Consider the following 22532-nt stretch of genomic DNA (forward strand, 5'->3'; position numbering starts at 1 on the left):
AAACGCATCCTTCTGAAATAAAATGTTTTTTTATTTGGTATTTTCTTCAAAAGTCACCATATTTATTTTCCACTTCCAGGGACTTCAGCATCTGCATAACAACAAAACTATCCACCGTGATATAAAAGGAAATAACATCCTGTTAACCACCGAAGGCGGAGTTAAACTCGTAGATTTTGGTAAATTTTGTTTGAAATCCATGAATTTGAGCTGCAAAATGAATAGTATGATTTGATCAGTTTCCATTAGCCTTACTTTCTAGGCATTGACAGTAGAGAAGGAAAAACAGCAACAATATCTAATTGAGGTAAGAAAGTTGCGGAGATTTTTAAAACTTTGGCAAATGACAGATTCCTAGAAGAAAGGGTGAGTTCTTTCAAGTCAGCCGGCGTGTGTCTGTAACGCCCCTGGAGCAGTACGCGGTTGATTCTCTAAAACAGACGGGCTCCAGATAATGACCCTGAGTCTAAGTGGTAGCACACGGCCCTTACTGTTGATGGCTTTACTGATGGGCAGGTGCCCAAAGCCAGGGTTTTGAAACAGGAGAGGAAATCTTCAAATGTCTCTGGGGTATCTTCCCTTCTAGGGAAAGAAGCTCAAGTCAAGATGGTCTCTTTCTTCCTTGGGACCTTTTGTGTTTTACTGTGATGCCTGCAACCACCTGGTTCTATCCTGAGATGTTCCATCCCAACCCCTGAGAGATGGGAAGAAGGAGGCTCCTTGGTGATACAGTCCAGCCACTAAATCAGCTCTGAACCTCCCCTGTCTCTGGACCTTTTGTCACCTGAGATAATACATTTCCACGTTGACTGAGCCAGTTGAGAGTTGTCTGTGTTGGAGCCAGGGGCACTATAGCTGATACCCCTGCTTCTCCTCTGCCAGTCATGACAGACAGTCTCTCCCCGTCTTCTCACTAAATCGCCAGTAACACGTGACACCAGAGAGAGTGGGCGACATTGTTCTAGGACGTGTCCGTATCGTTGTCATCCTCCCCTTCCTGCACTCAAGCTGGGGAAGGTGTCTCTCCTCTGTGTATTTCTGTGCTTATCACATAGGATGATAATGGTCTTTTTGGTCTTTATATGTAGATAAAGATACTTAAGCACATATTAGTAGATAGACAGGGTCATTAAGAGGTGGGACTATGTCTTCTATTTTGTAGACTTAATACTTTGGGAAGAGTAGTTCAGTGAGTAATCGTTGAGTGAATGAGTGAATCTTCCTTCACTTTGAATACTGGGAAATGAAGCTTAGGGAAAGTAATCAAGTCACTTTAGAAATTAATTGTTTTAATGTCCAAGTATGTGGGTCTCTAGCGACCTGGGTTCACCTCGAAATGAACTTCAGAGCATCTCGACAGGAACAGCTGAATAGCGTGTCTTTCAAATGCCCACACACGTGCTTTTTCCCCTCAGCTGAGCGTTTGAAAACTAAGGAGCAGCTTGGCAGTGAATGCAGCTAGTGTGTGTTACTAGTTGCGTTCAGAGCTGTGCGTTTGAACAACCTGGCTGAGTTAAGGTACTAATAAGAACTTGTGCCTGAAATTCTGAAAAACACTCTTCACTGCACCATCGACAGAGCTGTGTCTCTCCTCAGAATAATTTTGGCTCCACTCTTAACGGACCCAAATGGAGAACTTAGTATTTAACTTGAGCTCTCATAATTCCCTTGCTCTAAAATATGGCTCTAAAATATACATGAGCTCAGTCGCTTCAGTTGTGTCCAACTCTTTGTGATCCCATGGACAGATCCCATGGCTCATCTGTCCATAGGATTCTCCAGGCAAGAATACTGGAGTGGGTTGCCCTGCCCTCCTCCAGGGGATGTTCCCAACCTAGGGATAAAATCTGCATCTCTTGTATCTCCTGCATTGTAGGCAGTCTTTACCTGCTAGGCCTAATGAAAATTGTTAAAACAGTGTAAATAAACATCTTCTTTATTTTTTTTTGTTGTTGTTTGGAATTTTGTTTTTTCTTTTTTTTCTTTTTTTTTCATTTATTTTTATTAGTTGGAGGCTAATTACTTTACAATATTGTACTGGTTTTTGTCATACATTGACATGAATCATCCATGGATTTACATCTTCTTTAGTCACACACACACCAAAAAAAAAAAAACCTTGATAAACCAGTCACTCTGAGAAAAGCAACTTTCTGGAGCACCCTCCAGAGTAGTTCAGAGTAAAAATATACACCTGGATAATAAGTAAAGTGGCCTTTATTTGATATCTTTAGAAAGTAGTCATAAGTTGGAAAGCTGACAAAATGAGAACTTTGGTTTTATACTAACTGACTTAAAGACTTTGCTGTCAGCACCAATTAGAAAAGAGCCTATGATATGTGTTCCTAGTGTCTGATACCAAAATGCTATTATTTGCATATAAAACAATGCTTATATCTGTATTCTCCATCATAAAAGGACATGGATTCAACTCACCTAAAGTGGCTTAAGGTTTTCATATGAATTAATACTTGAGGATGGAGTTGCATGTAGAGTAAAATTTCTCAAGGGCAGAAGAAATAAGATGTGCTAAGCCCCAGACTGCCGAATCAAACTGAAAATCAATGTCCTCATTTTATGTTTAAATCAGATTTTCAGAGACGGCCACAGCTGGGAGTAAAGGGGTTTAGAGTACATTTTTATTTTAATTTCTCACCTCATCAAGTGTGTGGTATGCTCATTATTGAATATTGGAGATCTGTACTTGGATGGCTGCCAGCCCTCCAAGTGTCCAGAATGGAACTCTACCATCTCATCCATACCCGGAAATCTGTTTCATATCAAGAGTTTCTTGCCTTAGAAAAAGTCTTAGTATCTGTTTTGTTGCTCAAGCCAGAAATCTCAGAAATCTCTGATTCTTGAGCCACCCTTTGTTTTCACCTCCTGCATCTACAGTGAGTCACAAGTTTCTCTCTCTCTGTTATAAATCCCCAGACCATGTCTTTATCACCCTTTTCTGGTCCTCGCCATCATCTCTGACCTGGGCTCCTGCAGCTACACCTTGCTAACCCCCTGCATCTAGTCTCATTCCTTTCCTTCCAGACCATTGTGCACACTCCATCTGCAGCCAGAAAGCTCAGCTGACCCGGCCACTCTCTTGTTTAGTATTCTGTTCAGTGGTTTCCTGTAGACTTTACCATCCTCTCCGCTGCCCCGGAGTAAGCACTTAGTGATTAACATCTTTTTTACCCCTTGGTGCTCATGAGGGACTCCCTCTTCCTGTGAGCTGAGGGCCAGGCCAACTTCTTTCAGTCCCTGAAATGTACCCACCCTCTTTCTCAGTTAAGGCTCTTATATATGTTCTGGAGGAAGAACTTCAAAATTGGTTAACATGCTTTTCTCTTGTTTATGCAAGAATGTGATCTTCACCCATCTGCCAGAGGCATCTGTCTGTCTTGGGGGAGGTTAAGATTTGTTTCAGAAGGAATGCAATAAGATGGCTGAGGTTAATAATAAAAAATAAGAATGTATAGCAAGACCCAGTTTATCTCCCCAGGAAGGTCTGTTTAAATTGCTTTATCTTTTCTTTAAAATATGGAGGGGGCAATTCCAGGAATCCATCATAGGGTTTCCCTTAAGAGCAAACAGAAAGTAGATGGAAACTCTTTCCGGTTCTCGGGTAATTGTGAAAAGGTGAAACAGAGAAGGAGGTGGGACAGTGAAATGAGCTTTTGAAAAGTGAAGGTGACAAGAGGGCAGAAGGGAGCCCTTACCCTCACCCTTTCCACCGCCGTCACTCCACGCCCCAGAGGAGGGCCCTGCAGAGTCCGTGCCAGTCCAGACGGCAGTGACCATGTGGTCCTGACCTGGAGGTGGAGACTGGTTAGGTAGAGGGAGCACTCATGCATGCCAAAGTTCTCCCGACCTTTATCCTCTGTTCCCATTAACCCCAAAATAACTCAAATCTGGCTGGGGAGTTACTAGAGGGGGTTGCCCAGGATGGGTGGTGAGGCAGAGCAGATCACCTAGGCCAGGTCTGAATAGGAATCACAGCCAGACCTTAGAACCTTGTCTGCCTCGGCTGAGTCTTCATGTGCTAGGAAGGTCTGCAGGAAGCCCTGCCTGCAGGAGAACAGGCCACAGGCTCGCCGGATGCAGACCGTGGCATGAGAGGCCAGGGGGAAAGACACATGGCCCCAGAGACCGGAGACCCACCACACCCCAGGACCCTCCCTCTTCTCCTCTCCACAAAGTCTTATAAGCCACACAAGGTCTTATAAACCATCCCTCATCCTGTACAGACAGTAACATCTTCAGGAGGGAAGAAGGGGGCACCGTCTGAGAGATGGTGCAAAGGCGGAGATGGAGCGAAGGCTTTCATCCAAGAGAGAATGAATTCTTTCTCAAAGGACTTAGGATTTGGGTCTAAGCTTTACTTCTCCAAGCCAGTGGATAGGGACATGCTTGCTCAGTCACTCAGTCATGTCTGATTCTTTGTGACTCCATGAACTGTAGCCCGCCCTGCTCCTCTGTTATGGGACTTTTCAGGCAAGAACACTGTAGTGGGTTGCTATTTCCCCCTCCAGGGGATCATCCTGACCTAGGGATTGAACCTGTGTCTTCCTGCATCTTCTGCATTGGCAGGTGGATTCTTTACCACTCAGCTACCTGGCAAACCCCTGAGTAAGGGCATAGGAGAGGCCATAATAGTGAGAGAACAAATGAAGAAATCACAATTACATTTTCACTATGTATCTAAGTATAATGTCACTGAATTTTGTGACCAGTTACAAACACAATGCTTTCCCTGCATAGAAGCCTCCCCTTGTTGCTGTACCCAGATGGCTTCTGTCTGCCTGGCTGAGAACCTCCCCAGCACTCTATTCTTTTTTTTTTTTTAATTTTTATTTTATATTGGAGTATAGTTGATTAACAATGTTGTGTTAGTTTCAGGTATACAGCTAAGTGATTCAGTTATATATATACGTCTGTCTTTTTTCAGATTCTTTTCCCAGTTAGGTTATTACAGAATATTGAGCAGAGTTCCCTGTGCTGTATAGTAGGTCCCTGTTGGTGATCTGTTTTAAATACAGCAGTGTGTACATGGCAATTCCAAATTCCCAGTCTATCCCTCCCCGTCCCACCCTTCCCTCTGGTAACCATTAATTTGCTCATGAAGTCTGTGAATGTGTTTCTGTTTTGTAAATAAGTTCAGTTGTATGATTTTTTTTTTTTAGATTCTGCCTATGAGGAATATCATATGATATTTGTCATCACTTAGTATGGTTATCTCCAGGCCCATCCATGTTGCTGCAAATGGCATTTCATTCTTTTTAATGACTGAGTAATATTCCATTGTATACATGCATTGTATCCTTTCTTCAGCCAGCCAGTTGTCACACTCTATTGTAATCATGTGTTTAATTTGACTACTCTCCCTGCTAAAGTGTGAGGTTCAGGATGGCCGAATCTCTGTTTGGTCTATCACTCTGTCCCCAGAACCAGGTTTGGCACTGGCGTGTTAGAAGTGCTCAATAAATACTCTTGAATGAAGGAGTGAATGGGAAGCAGGACTTTCCATATAATTCTGTGACCCTGAGAAGGTCACTTAAAAATCTCCAGGGACAACAATAAGAAAAACAATGTCTATCTCATATGGTCGATCATTGTGGAAGGTAAATGGGATAATACAGGTGAACTGCTTAGTATAATTATTGACATTTTATAATTAAGAAAATCTGCACTATTACCATTATTGTAAAATAATCTGCTACCTCATCCCTAGCTCAGTATTGTATATACAGTAGGTACTTGAAAAATGATAAGAAAATATGTAAATAGTTGCTAAATGGTGAAAATCTGAATTCCCAAAATTGGAGCCTCTTTCTGTTTTTTTTTTTTTTAAATAGCCCATTGCTAGAGTCGATTGGGTATTAACTTTAAATATCAAGCTATTTAATTACATTAATAGTAAGATTCAGTTTGCTAGTGCTGGTTATAAGTGCAGCCTTTAAGAAAACCTTTTGTTTTCTTCTTAAGTGGTCTAGACTTTCACCAGCCGCCTCAGAGAATAAAAAGACAAGTGAGCTTGCAGATGTTATTAATGAAATACATTAACAGTCACTGGAATACGATCAATCAATAAATAACATGACTTCCCAGGAGAGAAACCCCTTTAGGCAAGTCAACTAAGGTCTGAAAAAGCCGGCCTCATTTGGAACAGAAAATGCAGGAGAGACTAAGGCAGTACTCAGTTCTCCTTTCTACAGATTTCTCTCTGGGGACCTTCATTTCTAATGGAATTAGTTAACATTTCAATACAAAAGTACAGAATGTACTTCTTGTGATTTATTTAGACATCGTTCTTACGATAGACTGTTTTATGGCTTTCACTCTCTTAGTACCCACGTGCCCAATTTTAGGCCAAATCCCCAATGAGTAATGTAGGTCAAAGAGAAGTTGTGACTTATTCATTAATAACCCATGCTAATAACTGTAGCATCACGTGACGCAGGTCCACCTGAACTTAAAACTATGACGTTCCCTCCATGCCTTCCTTTCTTCTGGAATCACTCAAAAGCGGTTCAGAGGGGCCGAGTAATCATGGGAGTCGGGGTGCAACTTAGCATGAGTGTTGGGCCTGAAAGGGGTGAGAAGGGTGTCCCTGGTGGGAGGCTGGGAGCAGTGGTGGCTTGGCTTGGGACGTTGATTGCCAGATGAGGGGACAAAGAGAGTGTTTGTCTAGGGGGATGGTGGTGACCCCAGTCAAGTTGTCAGATCCTGAACTGGGTAAGAAGGAGATCCGTGTGGCTGGGGGTCTACATGGAGAGAAGGGACAGGTTACATAGAGGGGGCTTGATACTATGAGGAAATATACTAAGATCAGTAGGAGTCAGGTTTCTTACTGTTAGAGATGAAAATTATAAATATGGAAAGAGAACTGAACCCCATGATCTGGATTGCATTGGAAGTGTCACTGTGAACTCAGGGTTTTCTATATACAGAGAGGTATATAAAAATAAATGTATGTGTGTGTGCGTGTGTGTGTGTGTGTGTGTGTGTGTATACCGGTTATCTGGCTATGTCCACTAAAAGGACATGCATGCTTGATGCCCCAAGAGCAAGCACATCAAGTACCTAGCTCTTAGTTTTTAAACACAATTCTCAACTAATAGGAAGCAAGGATTTGTGGGAAAAGACTGATTTTTTTTAAGGCTGTACAAGCTGAGCCTGGAACTTGATATGCCAAGAAGTAAGGAAAAGCTCAAAGAATGATGGAGACAATGTCAAAAGGATGTAGAAGCCACATTGAAGTGATTCTCACTGACCAAATCTGGGACAATTTGAGCATCAAAGTAATGATAATAGTGATGTTACAATGGTTATCTATTGAATAAAGTAGAAATCCATAAATTCATACTTGCATACTTACAGACATTAATAGATGAATGGAAAAAATCAAGAGCTTTTCTTTACAGAAGAATGCCAACTTAATGAATGTAGAAGGAATAGTGAAATTTTTGAAATTATCCTTTGGCACCCATCATAGTAATAATTGGAGAGGGAAATGGCAACCCACTCCAGTATTCTTGCCTGGAAAATCCCAGGGACAGAGGAGCCTGGCAGGCTACAATCCATGGAGTCACAAAGAGTTGGACACGACTGAAGCAACTTAGCACATAGTAATAATTAATTTATCCAAAAACTTGAGTGTATGATAAACTAGTGAGTTAAGTTTTGATTTAAAATAGGATATTTAGTCTCTAAATACCTCTGCATAAAGTACTTAGGTACAAAAGAAAAAGAGAAAACTTTACAAGCTAGAAGCCTGGCAGACACAGACTTAACCAAGTACACAAAGTGAATACAACTGTGTGACAAGTGGAAATCACATACCACCTAATAGGAGACAGTGAGACTTCCCTTCCATGATAGTCCTGCCAAAAATATTAATCATGAGAGAATATCTGACAGGTCCAAGTTCAAGAACATTCTACAGAATAACTGGCCTGAAATCCTACAAAACTATCAAGGTTGTGAAGTTCAAGGGAAGCCTAAGAAACTCCTTTAGTTTCAAGGAGACCAAAGAGCTAGGACAACTAAATGCAGCATGTGATCCTGGCTTAGATCTTTTCATTGGATGGACATATTTTGTTGTAAGGGTACTTGGGACAATTGGTGAAATGAAGTCTGTAGGCTAGATGGTAGAAAGGGATCAGTGTTAAATTTCCTGATTTTATTAGTTGTATTGCCGGTATGTAGGGGAATGTCCTTGTTTGTATCGATCATACATTAAAGTATTTGGAGGTGAAAAGGCATCAAGCAGCCCACTTGTATTTTGTGGTTTACATACTTACATACTTATATGGTTGAGGAAAGAATATTATTTGTACTTCTCTTGCCAGCTTTTCACTAAGGTCGAGATTATGTCAAAAAAATGTAAACTATGGAGAAAAGTTGGAGACAATACAGATGTCTAAAGATGTGTATGTACATGTTTAAAGATTATGTAATATGTACACATATATATCTACCAAATATGTGTGTTTGGTAGCTGAATGTTATGCATCTTGAAAACTGGAGAACTAGTGCTTTATATAATGAAATGATATATTGAGAAAAAGAAACTAGAGGATAGAACCATGTTTAAAAGTTGGCAGAGCTTGAGAATTTTCATACCTATACAAAAAAATTAATATTCTCCTCAGCTTGACTTTATTTTTGTACTTCAGAGAGGTGACCTTTATTTTATTTGAAAGGAAAAACATTTCTAAATTCTTTCATTTTGTAAAGCAAAACCATGGATAAATGGGCTCTTTATTTTAGACCTTGTGGTTCAAGCTAAGCTGTGGTCTCCAGTGTTTCAGACTGAATATTTTCTCAAGTTGAACTAAGCAGTTTAACATTACAGATAGAGTTATATCTCTTGGTCAAGGGTCTTTCAGTTGTAATGACAAGAACCACAAACTAGCTCCAGAAGTGAGTAAGATTCACAAGGCAGTCTCCTAGGTAAGAAGAACAGGATGAAAGGGACTAGAATGGATGGAAGAACAGAAGGCAAGAGCCAGGACAGCTTGCTGCCTCTTACTCTCTAACTGGAGAAACCCAATCTCTCCTCTCTGCCTCTCTTTTTACATTTTTAAATTTATTTTTTCAATTTTGGCTGCTCTGTGTCTAAGTTTCGGTGCGTGGGCACTTCTCTAGTTGCAGCACACAGGTTTAGCTGCCCTGTGGCATGTGGGGTCTTAGTTCCCTGACCAGGGATCAAACCTGTGTCTCCTGCATTGGATTCTTAACCACTGGACCACCAGGGAAGACCCTCTGCTTCTCTTTTGAGTGTCTGCAGAGCAGCCTCTGGAGTCTCCATGCTTCCCAACAAGGCTTCTCAAAAATAGGAGCCTCAGCCTTCACAGCCTTTATGACCTTCTGGGTCCAGTGCAGCAGCTAACTGGTCCAGACTTTTAGCACCTAAATCCAAAGGAATTTGGAGTGAGAGTTCAGTTGACAAGCTGGGTCAGATATCCCCTCTGATCCAGTCAGCCATGGCCGGGCATTGGGCTGGTACAGTCCTGGCAGATCTGCCAGGGCCTTCCTCTTCTGCATGTAACTGTAAATAAAGAAAGTTTTTAAAGAGAGTTATGGAGAGGGTGAGACAAATTTCTAAATATCCTAGAGAATTTTTTTTTTTTTATTGATGGCCACTGCCCTATTTCTGAGAGATGTTCAAAATTTTACTTTTTAATTGTTTCAATTAAGTTGCATGAAGTATACCAAAAAGTTCTGTTACGAAGTTAAGAATGGATTTCAGACATTTTGAAAAGTTTTTTCATTTAGCAAGAGGCAAAGGAAAACTTTTTTTAAAGAGAGTTTTTTTTTTTTTTTTTTTTAAATGTGGACCATTTTTAAAATCTTTGTTGAATTTTTTACAGGATTGCCTCTGTTCTGTGTTTTGGGTTTTTGGCCCCAAGGCATGTGGGATCTTAGCTGTCCAGCCAGGGATCGAACCTGCACCCCCTGCAAGAAAGTGAAGTCTTAACCACTGGACCGCCGTGGAGTTTGCAGGAAAACTTTATATCTAGGAATTTACCTAGCACCGAAACAAACTACCTCAGGGCAGTTAGAAATTTTGATGCAAGTCACTGATTCTGCGTTTCCATGATGGGATCACTTTAGGAGAACCAGAGCTAACTTTGCTATTTTTTAAGAATCACCTCTTTGCCTTCTCAATTTTTCTCATTGTAAAGTAAGCGTTTTGGACTAGCACTAAATGATCTTCATCTGCTCTGAAATTTTAATCGCTGAAGAGCTATAAGCAAGGAGATTTTTGTGGTGGTTGTAGGAGACAGGACAATGAGGAATGGGGAATGATTGAAAAAAAAGGTCAGTCATAATAGGTACCATCAATGAGGAGTATCCTACATACCAAACTCTCTGTAACTGAGGCCCAGTATATCCATAAATACACGCGTACAAAGTCACACAGAACCAAATGGCGCAGATGGGCAGCACACGTGCAGAGTTCATATGGTCGAAGCAGAGAGAGTGCTGCAAGCAGTGTGATCTTGACGCCTTTAGAGAAAACACTCAGCATCTCCATTATAAGAAGTGAGCTGAGTATTAAAGAGGAAGATCTCATGCCAGGTGGACTAGAGAGAGGACAGATTTTCAAGGGAAATCACATTTGTATTGACAGGAGTCAGCTCCATGTGTCATCTTTTAAAAATTCTTCGAAACATTTTAATTTATTTATTTGGCTGCACTGGGTCTTAGTTGCAGCATGTGGGATCTAGTTCCCTGACTGGGGATCGAACCTGGCCCCCTGCATTAGGAGCTCAGAGCCTTAGCCACTGGACCACAGCAGAAGTCCCTCTCTGTGTCACCTTACAGATTCACTAACCTTAAATCTGAAGATAACCTTGAATATCATTTGGTATATTAAGTACAGAAATGTCAGGAGATTTTGCTACCCCTTGTATGCAAATTGTTGTGTGACTGAATTTCCTGATGAGAGCATATAAAACTTTCATGAAATTCACTAGTTTCATGAAACTCACAAGTAGTTGTGACCCAAAAGTAATAAAGAATCGTTGATTTATTCCAATTTCCTAAAGTAGCAATGAGAAAACAAAAGCCTGGGCTCACTCTGAGGTGGATCTGAACTAAGGCTGCCTTGCTCACCTGAGCTCTAAGTCCCTGCTCTGACACGTGTCAATTTAAAGTTAGAGTTCATTTCCCCCCAGTGCACTCATTTTCTCCTGGTCAAGGCCGTGGTCCCTTTAGAGAAGGCTGTGAGAAAGATTATTGGGTTGCCCAGATGGTACAGTGGTAAAGAATCTGCCTGCCAGTTCAGGAGATGTGAGTTCAATCCCTGGGTTGGGAAGATCCCCTGGAGAAGGAAATGGCAACTCACTCCAATATTTTTGCCGAGAAAATTCCAAGGACAGAGGGGCCTGGTGGGCTACAGTCCATGCGGTTGCAAAAAGTCGGACACAACTGAGCAACTGAACATGTCTTAAATGATAGACCCCCCTCTTTACACTACAGTCATCCTGAGTCTTTGCATCCCTTCCTCTAGAGTGAAGTAGTTCTGGTGTTTCAAGTTCATTTACTGGAGGCCACTTTTTGATCCATGTCTGAGCCAACCAGCCAAAATTGTTAGATGCAGTGTTAGGGTAAGATGTCTGCTTAGTGGGCTCATATCAGCAACTTTAGCCTGATTCAAGTTATGTTTTTCCTTCCACCATATACCACATCCTTAATATCTACTCCCACACATATTCTCTGAATGTCTGTCTACATAAAGTTTGAAAAATCAGGAAGCTCTTTGTACCACACCTGTAGGGTTCTTGTGGAACTACCATCTGATTATATGTTTAGGAGCAAAGAGAGGTGGTTGGGGTGGATGTTGAGAATTATCAGTGTCTTGTAAGGCAGCTACATTAGAGGAGATCATTAATGTAGTTTCCTTGGGCAAAGGCAAGGTTAATCTCCTCACATGGGCTGAGAGAGGGTACTGCTACTGGCAGAGAAGATTCATCAGAATTCAGGGGTTCAGAGCCCCCACCTTCAATAGGATCTTCTCAGACACCTGCATTCCAATTTTCGGGATCCCACTGCTTCCCAGTCAGTGCCTCTATTTTAATGGCAGACACCCTCTGAAGTTGGGGGAATTCAGTTTGCATCTTAATCCAGCCACTTGCAGGATGAGATTCTGGGTTTGGTTTTCAGCAGTCTCAAATCTGGCTGCAGGAGAGAAGGGTCTCTTTTGGGGGCAGACACGGAAGCTTTTGGGTCATTCATGCAGCACTTGAACTGGGAATTTGAATCCCTGAGCTCATCCTTTTCTTTCCTCACTTTGTCCAGTGAAATTAAAAGCAACCAGCCAGTCTCAATATACTTGTTCATTTGACCAAAATGTTCAGAGATATCATATACATGGTCCCGCTGAACTGTTCCTCTAGTGAGTGTTTAATTATACATGTTCAATGATGGTATTTTTTGTATCTCTATTGCCATATCATGCCATGGATTGTTGGTGCTCTCTTGACTCCTGGAAATGGAGCCATTAATGTTTTTGAATCTAATCAGATTTAAGCATCAATTCCAGAAATCCCAGGACCAATTCAGAAAACTCATCTTTAAGATTCTTTGTCTCTGGTACCACTCTTAGCACTGATATCTGCATCTGCCAGAGTTCCCTAGAGACACAGTTCAGACAGGATGTGTGCTGTGTGTATATAGAGAAACTTATTTTAAGAAAATGGCTCCTGTGACTGTGGAGGCCTGATGACTTCAAAACCTGATGGGGGGCTGGTGGGCTGAAGACCCCAGGAAAAAATGCAGTCCAAAGGCTGTCAGCTGGCAGAAGTCCTCATCTGGTGGAGATCACTGTCACGGTCTCTCACTGGATGAGGCTCATCCACATTAAGGACAATAATCAGTCTTACCCAAAGTCCGCTTATTTAAATGCTAATTCTTATCGGAAAACTACCTTCCCAGAAGTATCCATAAGGACATCTGACTAAACATCTGGGCACCATGGCCTGCCAAATTGACGCACAAAATTAATCATCACACCGTCCTAACCTCACCAACAAAATGAGGGTATTAGGTGGTAAAGTAAATTTTATGGCCCCAATTCTCATCCCTGCAGTGTTTTGCTTTTAACAACAAAACCCCAAGCTCTTCCCTTTGCTCCCTTGAGATGGCAAGGGTCTTGTCCTATGGTTATAGCAAATCAAGTTCCCTGAAGTCATCTGGTCTTTGTGAACCACCTTGGAAACCACATATCTGATGTTTCTTCTCACTCTCTCAGACCTAAGTCCTAACGACAAATATAAATCCTGCACATTACCCTCCCCACCCCTGGAAACAGGACATAAGCCATAGGGGACAGGACATAAGCCATAGGGGACATAAGCCATAGGGGACATAGGGACATCAAACAGCTCAGGAAGCCTTATTCGAAGGACTTAATAATTCCCCAGCAATGTAATCAAAGCAAAATGCTGAAGAATCATTGACACAAACCTCCTTAATGTTCCTGTGGCTTTGACTTTTAATGGCTTATTGCCCTCTCTTCTAATCTGTTTTCCATTCAGCCTGATCTCTTGTTGGCTTCTGTTCCTTTTAATATCTTCTCTGTATCCCAACTTTCTGCCTGGAATTTTCCATCTTCAGCCTCTTCTCCTCTGACATGCTTATATAACTGTTTACTTTGGTGACTTACTCCCTTAGCACCTCTCTGGATGAGATGATTTTCCTAAACTTCTTTACTTCCAGCAGCTCCCAAACTCATAATTTGGTTTCTTGTTGCCTTTTAAAGTAATTATGTCAATCATTTTAAACTGAATTTTGCATTTTTCTATCTTACTAGCTAATTTTCTTGTGGGAATTTATGTTAAGTAAAAATGCTGTTTGTCCTCAGGAAAGTTACTTTTCTGTCCAGCTGAAGTTTACTAACCTGAAAATGATCATGTTAGATGTTTTAACCATTAAGCTGCCTCCTATTTCTGAAGTTGGTTCTGTTGGAAAGATGATCTTAGGGTTAACAGTTATTGCAGAAACACTCAACAAACATGCTTCCTCTGTCACTCTTTCATAGGTATGTGTATTGTGTTTAACCTGAGATTCATCTAATAGTTTCAGACTCAGGGGTTTCTTATTCTACCTACTTGCATTTTTCCTTTTTCACTTATTTTGAGACTTTTTTTGTTTTTCCTGCTTCACATTCCAGGCTAAATTTTTCTTGTTTCCATACAGTTTACAGGGACCAGGTGTAAAACATCCTTTCTACAGGATCCCAAAAGACTCTTAATATATGAGACTCCACTAGCATTGTGGGCTTCCCTCATAGCTCAGTTGGTAAAGAATCTGCCTGCAATGCAGGAGACCCTGGTTTGATTCTTGAGGTGGGAAGATCTGCTAGAGAAGGAATAGGCTACCCACACCAGTATTCTTGGGCTTCCCTTGTAGCTCAGCTGGTAAAGAATCCGCCTGCAATGTGGGGGACCTGGGTTCGATCCCTGGGTTGGGAAGATCTCCTGGAGAGGCAGAGGCTGCCCGCTGCAGTATTCTGGCCTGAAGACAGTCCATGGGGTCACAAAGAGTCAAACACTACTGAGTAATTTTCACTTTCACTTGCATCGCTAGCATCGTAACTCATTATCCCAGATATACCATTGGAGTGAAGAAATAGCCAACTTAATTATGAAATATTCATAATAATTAATATTTTAATACCATCCTTTAAAATTATCTTTGTATGTTTCATAATGTATATATCAATATATCTGGAAACATATGGAAAGTAGTCTATGTCTGTATTAGGTATGCTTGGTCAGAAGTTCCTTGTTGTTTGGAGTAGTGTGATCAAGAAAGGAGTTTGGAGGCCAGATGTTTGCTTTAAAAAATTCTAAATTTATATTAATATAGATAAAAGTAATATACTCTCATATTAATATAAAACCTAATGATCTTAAGCTTTGTAAACTCAGTATTATTGACCATTACCCTTGTTAATCTGCTCCTTTATGTGTAAAATCATTCTTGTTCTTGTACTAGAGTTCTGTGATTGTAGGCAGCAGAAGATTAACTCTGACCCACTTAGGCAATGATACTGGAAATAGTACTGAGTGACATGCAAAGTCAAGGGAGAGACTGGGTGATCTGGCCTCCTAGGAAAGGGCTGTGGTATCCCTGGACCTCCAGAGCAGCATCGCCTGGAGCAGCATCACTTGGGCTGATCCTTAGAGCTCCAACTTCGGGTGACTTCCTCCAGTCATCGCCCTGCTTGACTGTCTCCACTCACGTTTCCAGGAGGAAGTCTGAATGGTCTGTCTTAGGTCCCATAATATATCCTAATGAACTTCTCAGCATCCTTCTCCATATATTTCCTGTGGAATGTGGAGGGACGGACCTTTCCTGTCATCCGTATCTATAAATTCAAACACCAGGGCATGACTGCTTGCTGAAAAATGCCAATTCTAGTGACATCATCTTTTCTTTATCTCCAGAAAGAAGAAATAACTATCAAATGATTAGTCTGTCACTTTCTTGCCAGAAGCAGAACTTTAGATATTTTACTGAATCATGTTTATTTTCTACCCCTTTTATATTTTGCTTAAATGACATTTGAATTCTTGCAGAATCTTTATAAAGTTGAAACAGAAATGTTTACTAGGGAAAAATAGAATTTTTAATTTTTCATAAATCATTAGAAACTGTTAGAATAAATTTTAATAGATTTATAATCAATGTTAAATTTCTTGAAAATCCATTTACTCTTCCTACTTATAGAAATAAGTTACTGTGCTTGGATATTGTCATAAAAGTCAAGCTTAGTTATTTCTGCATTTAATTCATAGGAAAAGACAAGATGAAATGTTTAGATTAACGTTTAATTTTTCTGGAAGCTAAAATACTTGGGGAGAAATGTGCATTTTGGAGACACGTGTGTTAAGTGCTTATTCCCTTTCTTCAGATCATCTGTTAGAAATATTCAAGAAAACCTTCAATCTCAGATTACTTCATCTTCTCTGAATTTCAGAAACAATTTCATGAGGATATTTTTTCTGTCAAATAATAAAATTTTTAAAGGCAAAATTTGAAGGCTTAGATACATATCCCATTTAGGACAAGATCCCACTTACTACATCCATGGAGGAAGTCGTTGAGGGACAGAATTAATGTAGAACCAAAACGTACTGCTTAGCCCTTAGCTCAAGTATATTTCCACCGGTGAAATGCTTTTTGGACTGACTATGACCTTTGAATTTTCATGACCTTTAAATTTGATACTTGATCTTGGAGGTATCAGATATATCCAGTTTTAAACCTCAATTAGTGTCTTTGTTCTACCTGACTTATAAGGTAAACAGCCAGAGCCTAAAACAAATGTGAGACCCAGGAGGTACTTTTCAAAGCAAGGATGTCAGGGAGTTAAAGTTCACAATTTGGGACTAACAGAAGGAGAAGAGAGCGACAGAATGAGATGGTTGGATGGCATCAAGACTCAGTGGACATGAGTTTCAGCAAACTCCAGGAAATAGTGAAGGACGGGGAAGCCTGGCGTGCTGCAGTCCTTGGGGTCGCAAAGTGTCGGACATGACTGAGTGACTGAACAACATCAAGTCCAGAGTAAGGTCACGGGAAGAAGCATTGTGCAGCCAGAGGAACACAAGTATGTGCTGGGAGGAGGGAGACTATACTCTGGATTTTCTTAAGAGCCAGTTATGATTGTATGTAACCAGGTAGAATTAATGGGATGACAAGATTGAAATGTTTCATTAAACCTCCTCATTGTAATCTTTCTGTGTATAGTCTCTCTAAAGGAAAATAACTGATCCTATTGATGCTGTTGGTTTAAATATTAATAGATGTGATGGACTGGCCAAAAATTCATTCAGGTTTTCTCATAACAGCTTACAGAAAAACCTGAGTGAACTTTTTGGCCAACCCCAATAATTTATTTGAAACTTCCAATCAGGTGTGATTTGTCCCAAGATGATAGGTGGAAAATAATTTTGTTTGCATTCACAAGTCACCTGCTATGTGTATGCCACCATATGAAACAATCCAGTTCACTAGAATTTAGTAGTGGGCTGCTGCTGCTGCTAAGTCGCTTCAGTCGTGTCTGACTCTGTGCGACCCTGTAGACGGCAGCCCACCAGTCTCCTCTGTCCCTGGGATTCTCCAGGCAAGAATACTGGAGTGGGTTTCCATTTCTTCCATTAGTAGTGAGAGGAAGGAGCAAAGGGAGCCTACCATTCAGATTACAACCATGTGCAGAAATATGCAATACAAATAGTTTAAAATCTAGAAAGTCAAGGCTGTAGAGATTAGTATAACCTGGAGCAGATGAAGTCGGCATGGGGGAGTTTAAGCTTGACATGGGGCTTTAAGCTTGAATAGGTTTGGATACGAGAAATAGAAAATAGGAGGACCATTGTTTGTCTTGGCTATGCAGACATCCTGAGTTTGGATGCCTTAAGGTGAAGTTCAAGTCCAGTGGCAGCTATAAGAGAATCAAATTTGTTTGTAAGCAGATTTATTGCAGTTGAAATCTTAACCTGAGTAATGAATGCAAGAAAGTAAGTCTTGTCTCTTCCTTCCAGGCGTGTCTGCTCAGCTCACCAGCACCTGGCACCGTCGGAACACATCTGTAGGAACGCCGTTTTGGATGGCTCCTGAGGTCGGATAGAGTTTTCTTTGAGGGAGACACATGGCGTGTTTGGTCCTTTCTGAGTTTCGTTTTCATGCACGCTGTAGCTCCATGTGTGTGTTAGAATCTACTAGAAGAAAATGTCAGTTGTGTTGTCTTTATGTGAGATATTTGCGTGTGTGAGGAGTGACATGGGAGACGATAAATGGGCTGTGAGCCAATATATGAATACATGAAAGACTGAATGAATAAGTCAGATGAGGTAGAGAGAAACTACAGTGGAATAGCGCAGGTTTGAATTGCAGGTCCACTTACCTGCAAATTTTTGTCAATAAATATAGTACCTGTAATTTCATTTTACAGTTTTTCTTTTTTTATTGAAGTATAGGTGATATACAATGTTGTGTTTCTGCTATATAGCAAAGTGATTCAGTTATACACATATATGTTCTTTTTCATATTCTTTTTCATTATAGGTTATTACAAGGTATTGAGTATAATTCCCCATGCTGTACAGTTGGAGAGGCAGTGGCAACCCACTCCAGTACTCTTGCCTGGAAAATCCCATGGACGGAGGAGCCTGGTGGGCTGCAGTCCATGGGGTCGCTAAGAGTCGGGCACGACTGAGCGACTTCACTTTCACTTTTCACTTTTATGTATTGGAGAAGGAAATGGCAACCCACTCCAGTGTTCTTGCCTGGAGAATCCCAGGGACGGGGGAGCCTGGTGGGCTGCCGTCTCTGGGGTCGCACAGAGTCGGACACGACTGAAGCGACTTAGCAGCAGCAGCATACAGTAAAATCTTGTGGTTTATTTCTTTTATACATAGTTTGTATCTACTAATCCCCAATCTCATTTTACAGATCTTTAAATTAACTAAGTGTGGGGAAAAGTTTGTATTTAATCAGAGCTCACAGTGTGTGGATTCAAAAGAACCAGGGTTTGAGTCCTGGTTCTAGCCAAACTGTTTCAGCTTCCTGCCCTTGGGTGAGTCATATATCAGTTTCTCTGTTTTTGAGGCAGAGATAGCAGTACGTGGATTTTCAACTGTCAGGAGATTGGACCCCTTTACCCATGTGTTGCTCAGGGGTGAACTGTACTCATAACCTTACGTTTTCATAAAATATACTTTTTATTGGAGTATAATTGCATTATAATGCCGCGCTCCTGCCGTACAACGCAATGAATTAGCTGTGTGTATACACATACACACACGTCCCTCTTGAGCCTCCGTCCAACCCCCGCTTCCCCATCCCAACCCTCTAGGTCATCACAGAGGGCCCAGCTGAGCTCCCTGTACTATATGATAGGTTCTCCTTAGTTATTTTATTTTGTACATAGTAGTGTACATGTCAATCCCAAGCTCCCAATTCATCCCACCTTACATTTCCCCCGCTGTGTCCACATGTCCCTTCTCTTAAGTCTGCATCTCTATTCCTGCCCTGAAAATAGGTGTATCTGTACCACTTTTCTATCTTCCACATATATGCATTAATATCTTTCTGACTTACTTCACTGTGTGTGACAGACCCTAGGTCTATCACATCTCTACAGATGACCCAACTTTGTTCCTTTTAATGGCTAATATTCCATTGCATGGGCTTCTCCGGTATCTCCATGGTAAAGAATCTGCCTACAATGCAGGAGACACAGGAGACCTGTGTTTGATTCCTGGGTCCAGAAGATCCCCTGGAGGAGGGCATGGCAACCCACTCCAGTATTCTTGCCTGGAGATTCCCATGGACAGAGATTCCTGGCAGCCACGGTCCATGGGGTTGCAAAGAGTTGGACGTGACTGAGTGACCTAACACATAGTACATAGCATATTCCATTGTATATATGCACCTCATCTTCTTTATTCATTCTTCTGTCAGTGGACATCTAGGTTGCACATATCTCTGTTAATGATAGAGTTTGTTTTTAAGTTGGATAGAAATATAAAAGTGCCTTTTTTGTCGTTCAGTTGCTCAGTCCTGTCTGACTCTTTGCTACCCCACGGACTGCAACATGCCAGGCTTATCTGCTTTTTACCATCTCCCGGAGTCTGCTTAACCTCATGTCCACTGAGTCAGTGATATCACCCAACCATCTCATCTTCAGTCATCCTGCTCTCCTTCTGCCTTCAGTCTTTCCCAGTATCAGGGTCTTTTCCAATGAGGTGGTTCTTCACATCAGGTGGCCAAAGTATTGGAGTTTCAGCTTCAAAATCAGTCCTACCAATAATCACCCAGGACTGATCTCCTTTAGGATGGATGGGTTGGATCTCCTTGCAGTCCACGGGACTCTCAAGAGTCTTCTCTAGCCCCACAGTTCAAAAGCATCAATTCTTTGGTGCTTAACCTTTTTTATTGTCCAGTTCTCACATCCATACATGACTACTGGAAAAAACATAGCCTTGAGTATACGGACCTTTGTTGGCAAAATAATCATCTCTGCTTTTTAATACGCTGTCTAGGTTTGTCATTGTTTTTCTAGCAAGCGTCTTTTAATTTCATGGCTGTAGTCACCCTCTGCAGTGATTTTGGAGCCCAAGAAAGTAAAGTCTCTTACTGTTTTCCATTCTTTCCCCATCTATTTGCCATGAAGTGGTGGGACCATATGCCGTGATCTTCATATTTTGAATGTTGAGTTTTCAGCCAGCTTTTTCACTCTCCTCTCTCACTTTCATCAAGAAGCTGTTTAAATTCCTCTTCGCTTTCTGCCGTAAGGGTGATGTCATCTGCATATCTGAGATTATTATTTCTCCGCGCAGTCCTGATTCCAGCTTGTACTTCATTCAGTACAGCATTTCACATGATGTACTCTGCATATAAGTTAAATAAGCAGGGTGACAATATACAGCCTTGACTTTATTTAAAATCAGATGCAGGCTTTTAACCTGTATTTATAGTAGGTCCTATGTTGAGTGTCTCTGCTTAGAGCCACACCACACCTCGGAAGATTTTTTTGAGCATCACCTGTGGGAAGATGTAGAAAAACTGCTAAAATAGTTGAGGAAAAGTTTTCTAGAGTTTCATCTTTTCTCCACAGTCACTTTAATGTTAATCAGTAAAGAACATTTATGTTTGAAAACTCTGCCATCTTTGGGAAAAACTCTGCTATTTGCCTACATCTTTCTGGGGAGTGACAGGAAGGGAAGTAATTTAAATACTACATTAATACTGCAAAATCATAGAATTAAATTTGCTGGAGGATTAAGTCCTGGTGTTCTGTTCCTATTTTAATACTAATTCAATTACTACTTGCAAAAAAAGTTAAAATTTAAGTGTAATGTAAAATATGGAGAAAAGATAAATTATCTTAAGAAACTTTTAAAATATGTGTAGACTGTATAGTCATATAAGCAAAAACAAAATTGAATAAAAGAATTTCAAATGTGGGTTTTTTCTTCAATTCCTATATATTATTAGTGTTTTAAAAGCTTGTGAAAAATTTAAAAATGAGAAGTTAATAACATCTAGCTGTAATACCAAGCTTTACATCTCATCTACATATATGAATAATTACTATAATAAATACTATAATATAGCTATATGATTTCTATTAAATAATTAATAGTCTAATTTTGTATTTTTAATATATTAATTTATAGTAACAAAGCCATTATTATATTTTGTTTGTCATTTAGTAAAAACAATTTTGTTTAGTAGATCTTAGAAGCACTCTATGAGTAAAGTTAATATTTTTATCTAAAATATAACTATCAGAGTAATAAATGAGTCAATAATTAAAATTAATACTCCTTACTATGCAATTATTAGACAGTCATTTTACTGATAATTCATTATTTACTATTAGTAAGCCTACTGTAGCACAAACATGATTTGAAAGTGCTTTCCTGCTCGGCCAACCAATAATATATAAAAGAGAAAGGTTCACTGTGGTCTTTTCAAATTATCCTGTAAATATATGTTTAACATTTTGTCCATATTATAGTCATTTCTCCATAATAAGCATTTGCCAACTTTTGAATGATTGGCAATACTTCAGTAAATTTCCACTTACCTAGAATTGTTGAAGAATGTGTTTTGAATAATCAACTTATCTAGTTAATGAAGACATCAGATAAATACCAGCTCTAGGTTATTCATGTCTAATTTCTAAGAATTAGAACACAACAAAGTAAACAAGGTTTTTAAACCAATTATAAGTTAGAAAGTGACATTCTTGATTTGACATCCTTTTCAGTTAAATTCTAGACCAAAGGTAGCATTTGTTGATTATGTAAAGCCATCCTTCCCAGAGTATGTGTGTTTCATGGTGAAGGGGAGACAGTGGCTGTGATAGGTGACCATGTAGCTTATTGTACAAGCCAGGACAATTTGGAGAGTGAAACGGGAAGGTATTTATAATGAGTCTAGGGAAGTGAGCATAAACTAAGAATGTCATGGGTAGATTGGGACATAAATTCACCCACTGTACCAACATAGGGATGTTTTAATGTGTTAAATTTGATGTTAAGTGGAGTCAGAAAGGTGAAACGCTATTCCAGACAGGATCTTAGATTTCTTTCACTTTGCATCTCATTTCATATTACTGTAGTTAAGTGATATGAAGTCTAACCTGCCATCATCCCCAGATTATGTTTTATTTATCTTGTGAGTTGGCATTCACAACATGTGAAATTTCTTTCTTGTTCTTCAGTGACATCCTGTGATTAGTGAAATCTTAAAAAATCTGATTGTAGCTTAACAGAGACATCACTTTGCCGACAAAGGTCCGTATAGTCAATGCTGTGGTTTTTCCAGTAGTCATGTATGGATGTGAGAACTGGACCATAAAGAAGGCTGAGTGCCAAAGAATCAGTGCTTTTGAACTGTGGTGCTGGAGAAGACTCTTCAGAGTCCCTTGGACAGTAAGGAGATCAAACCAGTCAATCCTAAAGGAAATCAACCCTAAATATTCATTGGAAGGACTGATGCTGAAGCTG

General features: G+C 40.3%; 1 protein-coding gene across 1 annotated transcript in view; it reads left to right on the forward strand.

Moving 5' to 3' along the window:
* Nucleotides 1–22532, forward strand: part of MYO3A (myosin IIIA) — a 173339-nt gene that overhangs the window by 31522 nt on the left and 119285 nt on the right. Inside the window, exons 5-6 of the mRNA XM_020911656.2 lie at nucleotides 80–179; nucleotides 17556–17632. Coding sequence (XP_020767315.2) covers nucleotides 80–179; nucleotides 17556–17632 — 177 coding nt within the window. The remainder of the gene's footprint in view (nucleotides 1–79; nucleotides 180–17555; nucleotides 17633–22532) is intronic.

This window comes from Odocoileus virginianus, chromosome 9 (assembly GCF_023699985.2).
Source record: "Odocoileus virginianus isolate 20LAN1187 ecotype Illinois chromosome 9, Ovbor_1.2, whole genome shotgun sequence".
Classification (NCBI taxonomy): Eukaryota; Metazoa; Chordata; class Mammalia; order Artiodactyla; family Cervidae; genus Odocoileus; species Odocoileus virginianus.